The sequence below is a fragment of the Oxyura jamaicensis genome, chromosome 5, assembly GCF_011077185.1.
Source record: "Oxyura jamaicensis isolate SHBP4307 breed ruddy duck chromosome 5, BPBGC_Ojam_1.0, whole genome shotgun sequence".
Taxonomy (NCBI): Eukaryota; Metazoa; Chordata; class Aves; order Anseriformes; family Anatidae; genus Oxyura; species Oxyura jamaicensis.
Window position 1 is genome coordinate 21,050,468 of NC_048897.1, and position 16,501 is coordinate 21,066,968.

General features: G+C 38.5%; 2 protein-coding genes and 1 long non-coding RNA gene across 5 annotated transcripts in view; 2 read left to right on the forward strand and 1 right to left on the reverse strand.

Annotated features, from left to right (window-relative positions):
• ZNF106 (zinc finger protein 106) overlaps positions 1–4,001 on the forward strand; it is a 39,891-nt gene extending 35,890 nt beyond the window's left edge. For both annotated transcript variants that reach the window (XM_035328091.1, XM_035328092.1), the window contains exon 22: positions 322–4,001. In XM_035328091.1, the coding sequence (XP_035183982.1) occupies positions 322–378 (57 nt within the window). In that variant the 3' untranslated portion in view covers positions 379–4,001. The remainder of the gene's footprint in view (positions 1–321) is intronic.
• Positions 4,002–4,524: 523 nt separating this feature from the next.
• Positions 4,525–16,501, reverse strand: part of CAPN3 (calpain 3) — a 29,726-nt gene continuing 17,749 nt past the window's right edge. The window contains exons 15-24 of one of the 2 annotated variants that reach the window (XM_035328101.1): positions 15,980–15,997; positions 14,619–14,720; positions 13,237–13,314; positions 12,499–12,556; positions 11,894–11,958; positions 10,821–10,889; positions 10,175–10,253; positions 9,325–9,441; positions 8,904–8,962; positions 4,525–7,642 (exon numbers count right to left, since the gene is read on the reverse strand). In XM_035328101.1, coding sequence (XP_035183992.1) covers positions 7,616–7,642; positions 8,904–8,962; positions 9,325–9,441; positions 10,175–10,253; positions 10,821–10,889; positions 11,894–11,958; positions 12,499–12,556; positions 13,237–13,314; positions 14,619–14,720; positions 15,980–15,997 — 672 coding nt within the window. In that variant the 3' untranslated portion in view covers positions 4,525–7,615. The remainder of the gene's footprint in view (positions 7,643–8,903; positions 8,963–9,324; positions 9,442–10,174; positions 10,254–10,820; positions 10,890–11,893; positions 11,959–12,498; positions 12,557–13,236; positions 13,315–14,618; positions 14,721–15,979; positions 15,998–16,501) is intronic. The other variant, XM_035328102.1, reaches the window with a different exon arrangement.
• LOC118168046 overlaps positions 9,586–16,501 on the forward strand; it is a 16,330-nt gene continuing 9,414 nt past the window's right edge. The window contains exon 1 of the long non-coding RNA XR_004751336.1: positions 9,586–10,018. This is a non-coding gene — a long non-coding RNA (uncharacterized LOC118168046). The remainder of the gene's footprint in view (positions 10,019–16,501) is intronic.

Below are 16,501 nucleotides of genomic sequence, written 5' to 3' on the forward strand. Positions count from 1 at the left end.
TTGAAAATACATAATGGAAGGGGGTTTCTTTTAGAAATTAAAAACAGAAGTAGAGTCCTTAATTTGTGTTTAAGCACTTGCTTTGGATATGATGTATTTACTTAATGTGCTCTTCTAAGTCAGCAAGTAAGCTCTTGTGTTATTTGCCTTGAATCATATGGTATCTGAGATTTCTTATATGTTTTTAATAGCTCTGTATCGATTTTTAGAAACCTTAAGCCAAAAATTAATTTTATCCAGAATGTCACTTTCACTGAGGATTCTAAAATCTTTTGCAGTTTGGTGTTATTTTTTTACCTGACTTCTTTGTTTCTTTTCCAGGATGCTGTAGGACACATAGAAAGGCATGCTGAAGATGACAGCAGAATTGACTCATGAAGCTTTTTACCTCCCACATTGGGAAGTAATTTTATGTCAGAATTATTCCAAATAACATCAGTTTTTACTCCAATCTTTCCTCTTTCTTTTCACAGTTGGAATGCAAAAAGGGAGTGGGGCTCAAAAGCCTTGCTACAGAGACTGCAGGTTGTGTTGCACTCTGTAGAAATAAGGTTGGTCTGTTAAGACTTGGCCCAAATGTAAGATTCTTGCAAGTTTTTAATTCACTGACAAAAAAAGAATGTTCCCCCCTCTTGTCTGCCTTTTTTGAAGAAGCATATTCTTGAGAGTTTTAGGGAAGTCCAGAGGGGTGTTTAGAACTTAGAGTACAATGGATGCTGGTGTTTGCACACTCAGCTTGAAGCCTGTGAAATGTCTAACTGACATATGACTGTTTTTATGTTGTATCCAGTTTTTTAGCTGATTTTAATAAAAATCTGCAAGACAGAATGTCACAAATTCTGACAGTGTAACCTGAGTATCCACTGTACATACTGGCTTTCTTCAGAAAAAGGAACGGTATTTTATGGAGAACTGGAATCAGTTTTTTAATGTTAACTGTAATTTATTTTTTAATCATTGTCTAAAAATTGCTATAATTGACACAGTATATACAGTGACAGACTGTCCTAAGTATTACATTTCTTGAGATATTTTGGTGGTGGAGGATTTTTTTGTTTTGTTTTGTTTTTGTAAAGCAGTCCTTTGAAAAGTATGCCAGTAGCAGCAAAGCATCTCCACTCACCTGCTTTGTGATCTTAGTCTCCTATAGGTCCTAATGTTCAGGAATGGAGGAACTAGTATCAGCTTTTGTTTCTCAGTTAAATACTAGTATAACCACTACAACCTTGATACAACACCGGAGTTGGATTCTTTATTTTATTTGGAATTCCTGTATTTGCATTGCATAGCAAACAAATAGAAATTCAAAGGCACTATGTGTCCAAATCATCTATTTCCATGGTATTTCGTTTCTGTTGTGAACTGGCTTGATTTGCTTGGGCTATGCTTGGTTCACAAAAAGTCAACTGGAAAGAATGGAGCAGGATTTTAAAGGATTTTAAAGTCTAAAGTTCTTCAAGCAGAAGCTGGGGATACAAAATGCGTATTCCATGTAAAAATCTTGTTTCCAGAAAGGTACATAATTTATACAGGGAAGCCAGTGCATGTTTGTGCAAGGAATGTTTCTACTTGTCCAGATTCCTCTGCAGCTGTCTCTTGGGGTTGCAAACTTGCTCTCATTGGCCTGTGAAGTTCAGTGAAATGGAATTCTTATATTTGTGATGCACTCTGAAACAGTAAGACCAATCTGGCAAGGACATTTTTGTTTGCTTTTGACTAATTTACAGCTCAGGATAAAAAAAGAGGTTTCCTTAAACTATAAAAGAAGGTAAAGAAATTCCAGTGTCAAAACCAAGCTGCTTAAAAACAAATTGAGCACTTTTCAAACAAATTGTATGACTGTTTTCACTGGGTATCTAATTTACCACTAATACGAAACTTCATATGCCAGCCATAGACCAAATAAATTTTATAGCTTAATTCTTTGACTATAAAAAAGTCTTTTTAGGCTGAGACTGTGACTGGGAGAAGCCCATGGATGCTCAGCTCTGCCATCAAGTGAAGGAATTTCAGGGCCTTCTCTGAAGCACACAATTTTTATTTTGTCTTAGCAAATGAGAATCATTTCTCTGTATTTGGATTGATGTTTGTTTCTTGAGAGACAGGAATAAAATAGGAACAGGTTACAGTAGCATCCTGCTTCAAACGCATAGGAATCCTTGAGGTTCCAGCGCTCTTGTTTTTGAGTGTTTTTTGTTGTTGTATTTTTTCATTGTTATTATTTTAATTAAACTGTTTGTAGACAGGGGAAAAAAACAAAAACAAAACAAAAAAACAATATGTGACTTAGACCCCAGGCAGTTTAATGAGAGTTTTATGTGTTTTTTTGGGGGGTGGATTTTTTTATTCTTTTTTTTTATTATTATTATTCTGTGGATGAAACAATTTGAGAGAATCAGGGAAAGTTCAGGGAAATCTCTGAGCAGTGTAAATGTTTTCTGATTGCTCTGGAGTCTTCAGGAGAGCTTTCTCTCTTTTTATTTTCATGGCCTAGAAGCAGAGGGCTGCATAAGACTTAAACCATTTCCAAAATTACTGATATTCAAGAGTTTTTGAACCACAGTGAGGGAGCATGTAAAGGTGTGGGGGAAAAAACAATGTGAACTTTTCAATCTATTCTTCATAGACTGCTATTGAAGTGATGGTGTGCAGCTGTGTGTTCTGAGGACAAGCGTGTGGAGTAGTTGTATCGTTGTAAAAATGGTGTGTGAGTATATTTTCCTAATTTGTGATTCTTCTCATTCTGCCAGCTGATTATTGTTTTCAGGATCCTGCAAAGATCCTTCTCAGTAGGTGTTCCAACAAATGCAGTTATTACACTTTATTTGCATTCCTGATTAGTTAATGGGTTTATTGTTGGTGTAAAAGCAGACTTCCTTTCCTTGTATACCGTATTTCCTTCTTGGTCCTTGAAAACAGTCCTTCCCAAAAGCCTGGACTTCTGAAATCCAGCTTTAACAGTGGTGTCTTTTGCTACTACTTAGGTTGTTTCAGGTGCATTATTAGAATTTTTAGAATTTTAAAATGGATGGGAGCCAGGAAAATAGCAGAGATGCACGAGTATTTATAAAAAATTTACTTCATAAGTTTAAACACACACACACACGTATAATACTGCTCAGGGGTTCAGAGGAAAATACTGTGCTGCTTTGTCCTGAGGATATCTGAAAAAGATTTGCTATGAAGTTGTCATGTGGATGTGAAGTTCCACAGACTTCTTTGAACTTCTTTAGGAAATGCAGCTTTCATTAATGGCCGTTCATTTCCTCTACACATAGAGAAGAGAGATGGTAATTGGATGTATTAGATTGGTAGCCGTTAATGAGATCCTCTCCAGTCTTGGAACTGAGGGTTCTGACTTCTGATATAACTCTGGTCAAAAAGTGAAATAACTTTGAGAAGGGGACTACGTAAAAATTTGACTGGGGATACCATTTGCCTGAAAAGCAGCACGGCACGTCTGAAGCCTCTGCTCAGGACTGTTTTTGTTTAAAGTTTGTTTTTTTATGCAACTAAAAAGCTGTCAGTGGAAGAGTGAGTAGAATGAGGATTTATTTTATGGTCAGCTGTGTTTTATAAATCAAATGTTAATGAGCTCTGGACTTGCCACGTGGCTGTCTGAATACGGCAGTCCCTTTGGGGTACAAGCCGCCATTTTCTTTTTAGCAGTACAGACATTGTGCTTAGTCAGCTGTGAGCCTCCTTGGTGGATGGCAAGTGCTCAAAGCTATTGTACTCTTTTGTAATAGAAAGAATGGGATAGGCATTACTGAGCACAGTTAGATACCATTCTCTTAAAAAGTGAGGAACTGGCTGCAGTGCACGTATGTTAAGGACTACTCAGGCTCAAAAAGGAGATTATGAATAGCATAAAGTGACCACTTAAAAGTTCGAATGTGCCACAAAGCTTAACCTTACCCAAAAACTTCATCACAAGACAATGCTAAGACTGGTCTGTATTCCTTGCTCCTTTTCCCCTCAAATCACAGGAAAAATAACAGCTGACAGTGCAACACTGTATGGCCTAATGCTGCTGCTGCTTTGTGTGGAAGGGGCCAGAGGGAAAACTGTTGCATCTGTTGGAACAAAAATGCATTCAATACCCCAGCTTCTGTTTGCCATGTGTAACTTGTATGGATTGCAGTTCAGCTGTGCGATGTCTTTGAAGTAGTACAGTTTCTGACTGTTCAGTTTGAAAATGTGCATTATGCTGTATCAAGGTGAAACAATAACTTAAAGCTCACAATAAGCTCTAGGTTACCAGAAACAAAAATGTGGTGCTGATAAGGTATTTTCCCCTTTTCTTAATGAAAACACAGGTACAGATGAATCTTGGTTTTCAGGCTTGTATGGTACTATCATTCAAACATAACCTAAGTTGTCCAGAATTGCAGAATATTTGAGGAAGGATAAGGAAGCAGTCTCAGCTGCTGTTTGTAAAATATTTAATAGTGTAAGTAAGAACAAACTGTGTAGGTATGTATTCTGTTATATGCACCTGACAGCTTCTCCAACTTCATTGTGCTGCAAGTGTTAAACACAAAAAAGTGCTTTGGAAGAAAGAAAATGGGATAAAACAACATGACTGAGTATTTAATAGCTTAAGCTGTGTAGAACATTTGCACAGATTGACCTTGCTTTTCCTCTTTCATTTTGTTACAAAGCTGTGAGTGTAATAACAAAACTTTACACAGCAAAAAAATAAAATAAAATAAAAATAAAAGTTCTTTATATTGTTATGGTTTGTCAGCCTGATTCTTTCTTGTTTTGAATATCACGATTCTTTCCTAGGGTTTGGTAGAACATGGCATTCCCTTTGAGGGTTAGAAAAAATCAGACTGCCCGCCTTAGAGCTGTATGTTCCAGTGGTCAGGCTCCAGCACTGACAGGACTGTTGCAGATTTTCACTCCCGGTGCACAGGAATCTGAGACTTCATAGTTCTGCAGGGAAAATGGAAACTGTCCACCCAGCTGGGGCCTCCAAGGTGACACACTGACTCCCTTGCTTTGTGGCTTGTTGTAAAGAGAACTTCTCTAGAGCTGTTGGTTGTTCACCCACCAGGACTTTAAGGACAAGGAAGGTCTGAGTTGCCAATCAAAAATCCTGTGTTGTTATTATTATTATTTTTGACTAATAGATTTTGTTTTTTTCTGTGAAGACCCCAGCCCAGAACATCTCTGCTGTATTTTTCTGTGGAAAATAACAGCTTATTGGAGATACCACGTGACTGGAACCTAGGGGCTCCTAGTCTTCCAGTCATCTTAGAATCTTAATTTGGGTTAAAACAAAAGTTGAATTTAAAGGAGAATAACCCTTCCTTACATGAACTATAGGATTTTCTTACTCTTTTAGAGTATGTTACAGTGCAATACGACATTAAGAACTTTATAGCCAAAAGGTTTTCTGTTTCTTTGTGATCTGTCAGTTAAATGTGATACTTAACAGAGTAAGTATGCTAGGATTTGGTTTTGCAACTTTACAATAGTAGCTTGATTTGCATTGTTACTTTTCACTACTAGAGAACTAAGACATCTTTTGTTGCCTTAATTAAGCAGCTATTCTAATGTTTTCTTAGATTGCATTTTTTAAGCTTCACATGAAGAAGGGAAGAAAAACAAAAAACCCCGAGCTTTTAATTTGTAGCTACTTTTCATTTATGTTAACATTGGATTAGAAAATAGAACACACTATTTAAAATACAGACTTAATGAAAAGTTTTGTGCGTACATGCATGAGGCAAGGGCTTCCTCTAAGTAGAAGGTTCTTCTGACCAAGTCTGGTCTCTTCACACCCTTTTCTTGTGCATGTTTTTCTATCCTATTTTGTATTGATTAGTGATTGATCAGTTCTGAAAGCCTGTCAAACTCACCTGCTTTTTTAAATGCATTCAGATCGTGAACTGACTGGTGTGTGAGATCTTAAACTGATTTCACATTTGCAATAAAAGTACAGAAGCTGCTCTATATTCATGAGAATGATGGAAGAGTGCCCAGTATTCATTCCTCTTTGTTCCTTCAAAAAAATAAACCCTAAAGGATAGGTCAAAACTCAGCTGATGTATTTTTAGTTCAGTTAAACTGTACTCACACATTCTAACCATCTTCCCAAAGTGGTCACACCAACATAAAGTGTCTGATTCTTCTAAAACTCACCTCTTATAATAAATACTGAATAATGTCAGGAAATACTTCTATACCTTGAGCGTGTTGTTAATCATTGTTTTAGTGGATAACCTATACTAAAAACCTTATTTGCTCTCTGCAATAGTCAGGTGTTATTTTAATTTACTGAGCCCCTAAAATTTACTGCTAGGTTGTAGTTAGTAATTTTTTAATCTTCCTCCTAATCATTGGCTCCCTAGTTTGCATGGAAACTGCAAAAGCAATCATGATCAAATGAGACAAGAGGTGGAAACAGCTTTTAGAGGATCCTCACATCACTGATGGGAAGGCAGCACAGAGCAGGGTTTTAGGAAGGAAAATTTAGGCTAGCCTTGACATACACACTAATACAACAACCCCTAAATTATTTGCCTTAAGAAGATCATACAATAATAAAAGGCACTATTGTGTTCCTCAGTGTAGAAGTAGTAGATGTGATCCTTTCGCAAAGCTACAGAAAAATGGAGCTTTTACTTGATAACCAGTACAAGGGAAAGGACTCTCTGAGTTGGGATCTAGCTGGTTCTGAGATTAAAACAGAATCCAGAAACTGTTAGTCAATAACATAGAACCCTGAGGACAAAAAAAAAAAAAAAAGTATGTGTGTGTATGGTTTTACATCTCTCCCTCTATATATATACACGTATGTATAGGAGATTTTCTTTCCCAGGTGGCTTTCTTGAAAGGGGAACATCACTTTCTCAATTTTACAGAGAATGCAGTTATGATGAAAAAGTAAAAGTATCCAGTGCATTAACAGATAGCATGGGGATACTAAAAATGTTTGAGACAAATTGCTTTGTTCTGCCACTTTTACTGAGGCACTAGACCAAGACATACCTAGATGGTGCAGTCTGTTGTGCCTGACTTTCACGTTTCTAGCACAGCAGAGAACCAACCTGCATGGCTACAATGACATACATTATTAGGATGCATAATATTAATGTAGTTAGCACAATCTCACGTGAAATAGTCCACGTTATGAAGAGGCTAAAATGAGGGTACCAAAATCAGAACAAAGAGTTAATGACTGATTCCGAGGTGGCAGTAAACATCTCTGACGTTCACAGTTCAGATACAGTCCCAGTTCTGCCTGACTCGCACTGACTTGAGGGAAGACTTTTCCAATTGTCAGCATAAGCAGAGTAATGGTTCATGCTCCATGTCTTTACCATGCAGAAACATCTTAACACAGTCATTAATAAATTAATCCTTGCTGCCCAAAGTAAAATGTCATAGAGATACTACAAAAGTAGTTACAGACTATGAGCACTGGTCTACTGGAGTACGGTTGTCTCTTTTCCAAGGGATTCTTTCATGTGCCATTTATCTCGGTGAGTGAAGCACATATGTATTGTGAAATGCTCGTTTGCACTTGAGGAGGAATGGAGCTCATTACTTAAAAGAGAAGTCTTGAGCATGTTCTTGATGAAGGTGGCAGAGGGCTCTGGAGTTAGGCGTACATGGTGAGCTGCAGCCACTGGAAGGAGAGTTAGAAGTAAAGGAATTAAAGATCAGGCAGGACTTTGTGGGGGCAAAGAAGGGGAGATAAAACAGGGAAGGCAATTTGCCCTCTGTCTGCCTTTTTCATGACTTGAAATGTGCTGCACGCCAATGAGCAAAGAACAGCTTTAGATGTACTAACTCGCCCTTGGTTCACTATTTCTTCAAGGATTTCTTCAAGGCTGTGGTCTTCTTACTTATGCTCTTTCCACACTAACTTGTATGTACAAATAATGTCCACACTCTTCTATGCTGCATCTCTGTGCCCCTCCTTCCTCTAGTCCTCTAATTTGCTGTGCCTCTGGACAAGAGGACTTCTGTGTTACTATCAGGGCTGATTGCTGAATGGGAATTACAACTGAATCTGTACATTCTGTGGGAGAGGGAGAGGGAAAGCAAAGGAGCGGCTGCCTAACTAACACCTAACTAACACCTGTGCTCCCGCAGCAGCTGAACTTTGTGTAGTAAAGACTGGGATCTGAGTCATCTTGCAGCTCCTTGCTGTGTGCAGGCAGATCCCATGCTGAGGGGCTGACAACATTTGAGGCTTGAGCCCCTTCTCAGACACGTAAGTGCAGCCCCCTGGGCAAGGCGATGTACAACTTGAACATGTGAACCAGTGCTGGAAATAAATTTAAGATTGTGCCACTACTATTTAAATGCCATAACCTCTGTAGATAGAAGGCAGCTACTTGCTAACATTTAGTGGGAAGCATATTGGCAGTGGAGAATTTTGTCTAAGGCTTTTTTTCTCCTATTCCTCCTTTTCTTGCAAAAAGTGATCTGTGTGTGTGTGTGTGTTCTCCTTAGCAGAAAACATGATGTTATGTTAAAACTTTCTAAGTTTTCTGTATAAGATTTAAAAAAGGTAAGGAACTATGTTGACCCCCGTTATCAGCTAATGCCTTTAAAATAAAGTGTCTAATTTAAACTGCTTCATAAAAATCATTCAAAGTTGTTTTGAAACACTTTAAAATGATATGAAAAGTCCACAGTTGTGTCCTACAGCACCAGCTGGAGTCGTACACGGCAGCTGTTGCTGGCAGATCATGGGTACAGGTGTTTTCTGGGTAAAATCAATAGCAAAAATTTGAGGAGGCTTTGTGGACTCTTACTGACTTGGATGACAATTTCAGTCTAACTTGCATAGCCACCCTTGAAGATGTGTACGGTGAATAGTAGAACTAAAATTTAGCATTGTGATGTAGTGTTAGAAATACTGGCATAAAGCAGTTTACCTCCAGGACGTTGAGCTTAATGATTCCATCTCCATCTTTATCAAAGGCGTGGAATGCCCCTAAAACAATGGAAGAAAAATATATAGAATAGATTAAATTACTGTGCAAGCAGAGTGTAAAGATGATCCCACATAACAAACTAAATTGTATTCCTGCTGTTATGCAAACTTGTGCAGATATTTACCTACTTGGTCAGCAAGTGTTTCTACTATGCTTTTCCTTAGCTTATACAAGGAGAAATATAATGGCATATTATCTTTTGCATGCAGGATGACTCATATTTTTGATTCCCTAAGCACATATCTTAAATTATTAAAACCATTTGTAGGCAATAGTGGTTTAAATAAAGTTTGCTTTGAGTATGACTGCATTTTGAGGATGGGGGAAGGAACAATGCAGTAAAATGGGGTCAGCCACTCACTGAACATAGCATCCAGTCGCACGAAGCAGCAGATGAAGCTGTCAAAATCGATGTTCATATTCTTGTCGGCATAGCGCATTGTAATGATGTCGTAGAGCTGGTTGTTCAGCCGAAACCCTGTAGAGGACCAGAAATGGGGCACAGCTGGGCCACAGCTGAGGGGAAGTGCTGGTGCCAGTCAGTGCCAGAGAAAAGGTTGGGCCTTAAGTGCTTTCCAGGGCCAGGCTGGCTTCAAGGCAGAGGACACTACTGCACCCACAAATGTCTCTAAGACAAGCTTGGACATTGACCTGCTCTGTCTCAGTTTTCTGTACAATGGGGATGAAAATTTTCCACTGTTTTCTGATTGTTACTTACACAAAAATAAAGAATCCACAGCTTAAGTGAGATCAAGTGGGTAGCTTATGTGGGTGACTGAATCATCACAGGTGCATCTGTCAACAGCTGGATGCAGCTGGGCTCTCTGTTGCACCTTTTGTGTGCTGCTAGGGCAGTTGCACAAATGTTGTGCTGTGTAATCGAACGGTGCACTCAATAAAAGGGTAAAACTGGGCAAGTGTTAATGCTCACTTGGTATTTCTTTGCATTTGATTTGTGAGACTGAGATGGTCGTATTATTCACTGAAACGTGAAGCTGGTGAGATGTAAAAGACTTGCAGTTTGGATATTTTGAGAACCTCTGTTGGGGAAAAAAGTTTTTTTTTTTTTTTGTTTTTTTTTTTAATTTCTCTAGGGTCCTCTTTAAAAGGCTGCAAAAGTTCCTGTTTAAAAGTTCCTGTTTTCAGCCTGTGATATGACAATCAAAACAAGGTTTATTTGACTGTTGGGCAGTGTACCCTGGGAGAAGTACCTGCATCCTTGACTGCATTGCGCATCTCATAGCTGTTAATGGTTCCCGAATGATCTGTGTCGTAACGCTTGAAAATTTTCTGGAAAAAGAAAAAAAATAAATGCACAGAAAAAAAAAAAAAAAAAAAAAGCTTCTTTTGTTGAACATACCCACTGATGTGGGTGCTACCCTCAGGCACTTGAAGGTTTTGCCATTTGCCTCATATTTTTGCAGCTGCTGCTGCTAAGCAGTCCTCTAATTACCAATATAAATTAGATCTGTGCTGTGAGAAACAAAATGCTTTCCTCTAGAGACCCTCCTTGCTTGGCTTGAGTTTATGCTGTTAATCCTCTCTTGATTGCCCTAATTAAGTTATGTGCAATGCCTGATTCAAGTTCCTATCCTCCTCCTCCCCCTTATGTCTCTGCTATTCTCATGGGGCGAAATCTTTATAGGAAAGCTGGAGCCTCAGAAATTTTCTTAGGCTGAGGGTAAGATGAAGACAGACATTAATTTCCTCCTTAAAAGCTAATTTGCATTTTTTTACTTTTTTTTTTTTTTTTTTTTTTCATTGTTGTGGTGGTGTATGTAGAGGGATCTGGTTTTCCTACACAAGCTTTTACCCTGCAGAAGCTCTGAAGAACAGTGCTGTGAATACCAGCAATACCTGCCAGCTTTTAATCTTGTCCCAGAGATGTCGAAACTCGTCAAAGTTTATCTTCCCTGAGCCATCTGTCTGCAATGCAAGCATTCAGGTAACAACAACAAAAAAACAACAGTATTTTAAAGGGAAAATAAACTAACTCTGCAGCTCCTGGTGAGAGGGGATGAATGTGAAACCTAGTTCAGAATTTTCTCAGCATTGAGAGCTGGTTGGACAGTGCAGCAAAGTAGTTATGAACATTCAGTTACCATGAATTGCATGTTGTTTCAAGATTGTGAGACACTATTTCTTTGAGTAGAAGCAAACTTCTAAAACAGGAAAGAGGCTTGCTTCTGGAGCTGTTATAAAGTACATAAGAGCAGGATGTTTTATAGGGCTCTTTCAAATGCATATACTGGTGAAGTTTCCTCAGTATTTTTTATGATATCTGAGCTTTATCCTAGAGTGGAGCCTTTCTGCCTTGCTAGAACAAATTGAGGATCAAGCCAAGTGTTGAATTTGCCAAAATGTGTTTAGCCTCCAACTAATATGGCTCTAGGTTGTATTTATAACTTTGGTCCAGTTTGTTTTGTATGTGCTTAAGTTCTCTCAAAACCCTATGTTATGTCAAATAGGAAAACTAAGTGATGTGTTGGAGGTAACCCTATGTGGCATCTTGTATTGTGCTTTATTCTACTTACTCTGAGACCCTTTCCATGTGCTTTGCATACTAAGTATACAGTGCAATATGTAATACATTAAAAAACTTAAAGGTAAGAGAGAAATATACAATGTTCTTGTTGGCAAGAACAGCAGTTATGTTGAGATGGGTTAAAGGGAAGTTGTTATACTGAATTATTCTGTAGATCCGTATTTTGGGATACTTTTGTTACTCTAGTGTTAAGAAGATTGCAGTTAAGATGTGCCACACTGGGAATGCTGCATTATCTGAACCTGGACTATGATGTATTGTTCTGCTTTCCAGTTTACTAAGTTGCATTTGATTCAAAAACAATCTGTTGTGTGTGGTGGGGGAAAGCAAAACTCAGATAGAGGATTGCTTGATACCACACTAGTCCATCACCGGCAAAGGATACATCCATTAAAGCAATCATGCTGCGGCAGGATTCCAGTTCAAATCCTTCTGTCTTTAGGTCCTTATCTGAAATAAATAATCCCAGACAAAAACAAATCATGCAAGTCAGAAAGTGCTTCTTTCTCTTAGGTGGGACTCCACTCAAAGTAGGAACCAAATCTGCTTGCTTCGTTCAGCGAGAAAGGTGTGAGAAAGCAATCTGAAAAGGCCCCAAGTAACATTACTGTTTGTGAATCACAAATTAAGTTTGATAATCAGGGAGAAAGGTCTACCTCTCTACTAGAAAGCTTTATTAAGGCCATTTGCAGACTGCTAGACATGCTATATTAACGTGTATGGTGCTTTCAATAAACTTTTGTTCATTACTGCATTATCATTACTTGATCAGTCATAGATAGCATCGCTATGAAAAGGTGGCTAGGTAAAGTCTCAGATGCAGATTACATGGAAGTGAAACTAGGAAATTTGTGAATTTGAAAACATAAAGAATTTTGAGAGTGTGTAACTCAGAGGTAGAGAGGTACATAATATCACAGATTTTTTTTTTTTTTTTTTTTTTTTTTTTTTTTTTTGTCCAGGGTTTCTGAAAAACATGTTAAAACTCACGTTTTTTTACAACGTTATTTAGAACGTTCCTGAGTTCTTCAGCATTGATCTCCATGTCCTGGTAGGAAATGGGGGGAGAATACCATTAATTATGACATTCCTTTATTACAAAAATCATTTTATGGAAGGATATGCTTAAAAGTATGAAGTCTCTGGTCACTTTTAAGTGTGGTGTGTGCTTCAAAATAGAGAGCATTCCAGGTTTGTATAAGCAGCAGTCCAGATCTTTGAGGCTGCAGCTACATCTTCAGTACAAAGCAGGTCTGAAGTTACTGTGCAGTGTTTATTAAACTACAGCTAGAAGAACAACCAGTAATTTCAAGCCACTGTGAGCCAAGCAGCAAAATGTGAAAGTCTCTGTAACCCCTCTTGATTTATGTAGCTTTTTGATCTGTTTCGACTTCATTAGCGAAGTGTATACTGGACAGCATTGTATGTATAACTTGACATGCTATGCAAAATTGCTGGAGAAATCCTGAATAGCCTCACGCAGTCGTGATAGGAATAAAAGCCTGAATTTAAATAAGGCTCCCTTGTACGCAGTTAGAAAAGTAAGTTAGATGTACATATGAGGATAGCTTTATGCTTAATTCAATTTTGATTTGCTTTTGCTGAGCTTTAGATCTCAAAAGAAATTGAGATAAATTTTAAAATGCCTTGAATCTGCGAATAAGCTTTTAGTTTCTGTTGTGGCTAGGCTGCTCTGAAGGCAGAGGTAGGAATTGGTAGCATACTCACGTCTCCTGCAATCTGTTGGAAAATATTCCTGAACTGTTTTTCCTCTTCGTTCTCTTCACGAGCTTTTGCTGAAGGACGCTGACAAGATAAAAGCAAAGAAAATATACAACCTTAGCCCAGCAGGAAAATGAGGGGATCTAAGAACTGGATGTCTCACTCCCCCTCACACAAACAAGCCTCTAAGTGATGCTGGAACTGTTCAGAGGAACAGGTCTCCCTCCTGGTCCTTTCCCCTTTCTTTTGTTAAATGTGCTCCTTGGCAAGACTGCTCCATTTTTAGCTTCGTCTCATTGCTCTCATTTCTCTTGAAATAAGCCTAAATGTTTACTTTCAATGATGGATGTTTATTTTCTAATTTTTGTTTTGAAACATTGCAAAGCAGAAATTTGGAGCAGAAGAGAAAAACGTTCCATGGCTGCCATGTAGCCTATGAATTGTCCAGAGGGACTCGGGGGCTTGAGAGCACTTTATAATGTGGAGGACCCTTTCTAGAGACACATCACATGCAATAATTTCACACTCATTGTTTTCCTTTTTCTCAGATACATACAAAGTCCAGGCCTGAATTCTGAGATGTACACTCTCAAGTGTACTGGAAAAGGAACTGTCTATATGCTTTTCCCTGCAGTATTACCTTGTGTGTAGCAAAATTAAGTTCTTGGCTTAGTCCTTATTTTCCTGTGTCTGAACACAAAGGCAAGTTGAGATTGGTTCCCACTTTGCAAACAGACATGCAAGCAATGCTCCAAAGACCACGAGCTTGGGTGCAGGATCTGATGTTGCGTCTCAGGCCTCTCACCCACTTTCTGGAAGCAGAAATTCTGACTTCACTGTCCCGATTTTCTCCTCTCTGGTCATGAGAGGAAAGAGTGCAGGAGCACCTGAGGTTACTCAGCCTATTGTCCTCCGGCTAATGAGGACTGGTGTACGGCTATGTAACTTGTAATGGGAAGAAGTTCTGATCACTTCCAGGAGCTCCTGAAGCCCCTCAGATGGTATTTGCACATATATGCACATGGTATTTGCATGTCTGCCCTATATAAAGTGGGTACTGGTTTGCGGGGCTGAGCAGCAGTGGATTGAACTATGCTGCTTGCAGGGAAGAGGTCTCTCACAGCCAGGATCCCTGTATGGGAGAACAACCAGGAGCTGTTTCCAATATTATATTATTACAGTGTTAGTGTAGGCACTAAATAACTGAAGGGACAGTCTCCGCTCATGCTCATTAGATCCACCTAAAACAGATGTAAGCTATGTTGAGATTCGAGGAAATGCTGTTGGGTATTTAAAGACACTTCTTTGCTCAGTTCCTGTGCTTTCCACAGCCACTCTTTCATGCTAGCTAGACCAAGCTCCCCAGCCTTGCCAGTTGCTGCAGAAACCTTTTTCTCATCTATGTGGGTTTTGTCACCATCTTTGCCAGCGTCTTCATCTGTTGTCAGCTCCTTATTGCTGTTTGCTCTGTCAGAAACAAAGATGATAGGCTAGAAGAAGGAAGACAGTAAAAGAGAAGTGGAAATTACACAAGAAACAGTAGTAGGGAAAGTATTTGGGGACACCCGTTTTGTGGTAAAGTGCATGCAGCCAGATCTGGGAAAGAGAAAGAAAAAATAAAAAATAAAAATTCTGAAGTTACTGTTCTTCTCATGCCAAAAATAAATCTACAGAAGTCTTTGAGCAATTTTTGGCTTCTTTGCTTTCCTGTTCAGAAATGCACTAACACTTTAAATGTTATGTTGTTTCAAAAAATTGTATAGATAATGTCTCACTGATTCTCAATTCATCTGAATTTTCCCTTCTCTATGAAGGACAGTAGCACTGAAAGAAGAACAGAATCCACATCCTGCATGAAGAATGTGTATTTGTAGAAGCTTGTTAATTATGTGAAGCATATGTTATTTCTCTCTTAATTCTCGAGGCATTCAACTGTAAGGAGCCACATGCAATTGTTCTGTTTTACTGTATTTAAAGCAAAGAAAGCTGCTACCAGATGTGAATGTGTTATCCTACAGTATTAATTGCAATCAGCCTCTCTTGAGATTAACATGTCTGGTTAGATTTTCAAGGTCCTCGTAGGAAACAATTTTATATGGTGACCTGATTTACGTTGATTTGTGGACAATTTTTGGGTATATATGAAAGAAGTATCCAAATTGGAGTCAACCACATTCATCTTCAAAATTTTTCCCTTGTGGGTCTTTTTGTACCCTTCCTTTGGCTGATAATATTCCTTGGAACCTCAGAGTATGGTTTTTGGTTGCATAGTCATATACTGCATAGACTTGAAAGGAGAATCCTGAACTCTGGTGAACAGAAACTTAGGAAAGAGGAGTAGATGCACTGGGCAATGGAAAGTGAATGTGAGGGCATGTTTCTGGAGAAGGGGTTCATTTCACCAGAAAAATGCATCAGGATGCCTGTGGAGGGGCAGGCAGGAGATCATTTGAGCAACTCAGAGGTTCAAGCTTTTAAAAGTGAACAAGTTCTGTTATGGCTTTACCAGCTCCTTGAGCAAGAGAGGTACCTGATGCTATAGCTATACTTCGTCAGATTTTAGTGTAGGAAGACAAAATCTTTGCTCCCTGGAAATTTCCTCTTACTCAGTACTAACTAGATAATTAGTTGACTAACTAGATCTGTTTTTAGATGCAGAGAATTCACTAACGATATTGAGGAACTCTGCTGCATGCATTGCACATGCTTTTTGCCTTGTTGCCATTCAGCAAATTGCACAAGTACCCACCTTGCCTTTTTTCTTCTTCTGTTTGAACAAAACCAATAATTTTTTATTAAAAGAGAATTACAGATTTTACCCATATTATTCAGAGATAGAAAAAAGAAAGTATAACTGTAGAAATGGGAAAATAAATATGAGAAAGGGAAAGAGAAAATAAGTTGCTCTTTTCTATCTAGTTCCTATATTCATACAGATTTCAAAAGGAAGGGAAAATAAACCCATAAAGAAATCGCATACTGAAGGACAGAAATTGAGGAAAATATCAAAACGGTGGCCCATTTTGTCCGGGGCTTTGTATACTTGAATGAAATCTCTATTGTATCTTTATTTCTGACTATTCCTTTTTTTTTTTTCCTAACCAGACAGTGGAAATTGGACTTCTGTGCCCACAAATCAATGTGAACTGGCAATTAAATTCCACCAGAGTTGGACAGCTATTTTGTTATCATGACAGCAAACAGAAGAGAAACACTTCTGAGCAAGGTTTGATGAAGCTCAGTAATGTGCAAGAGCATTTCCTCCTCCCTC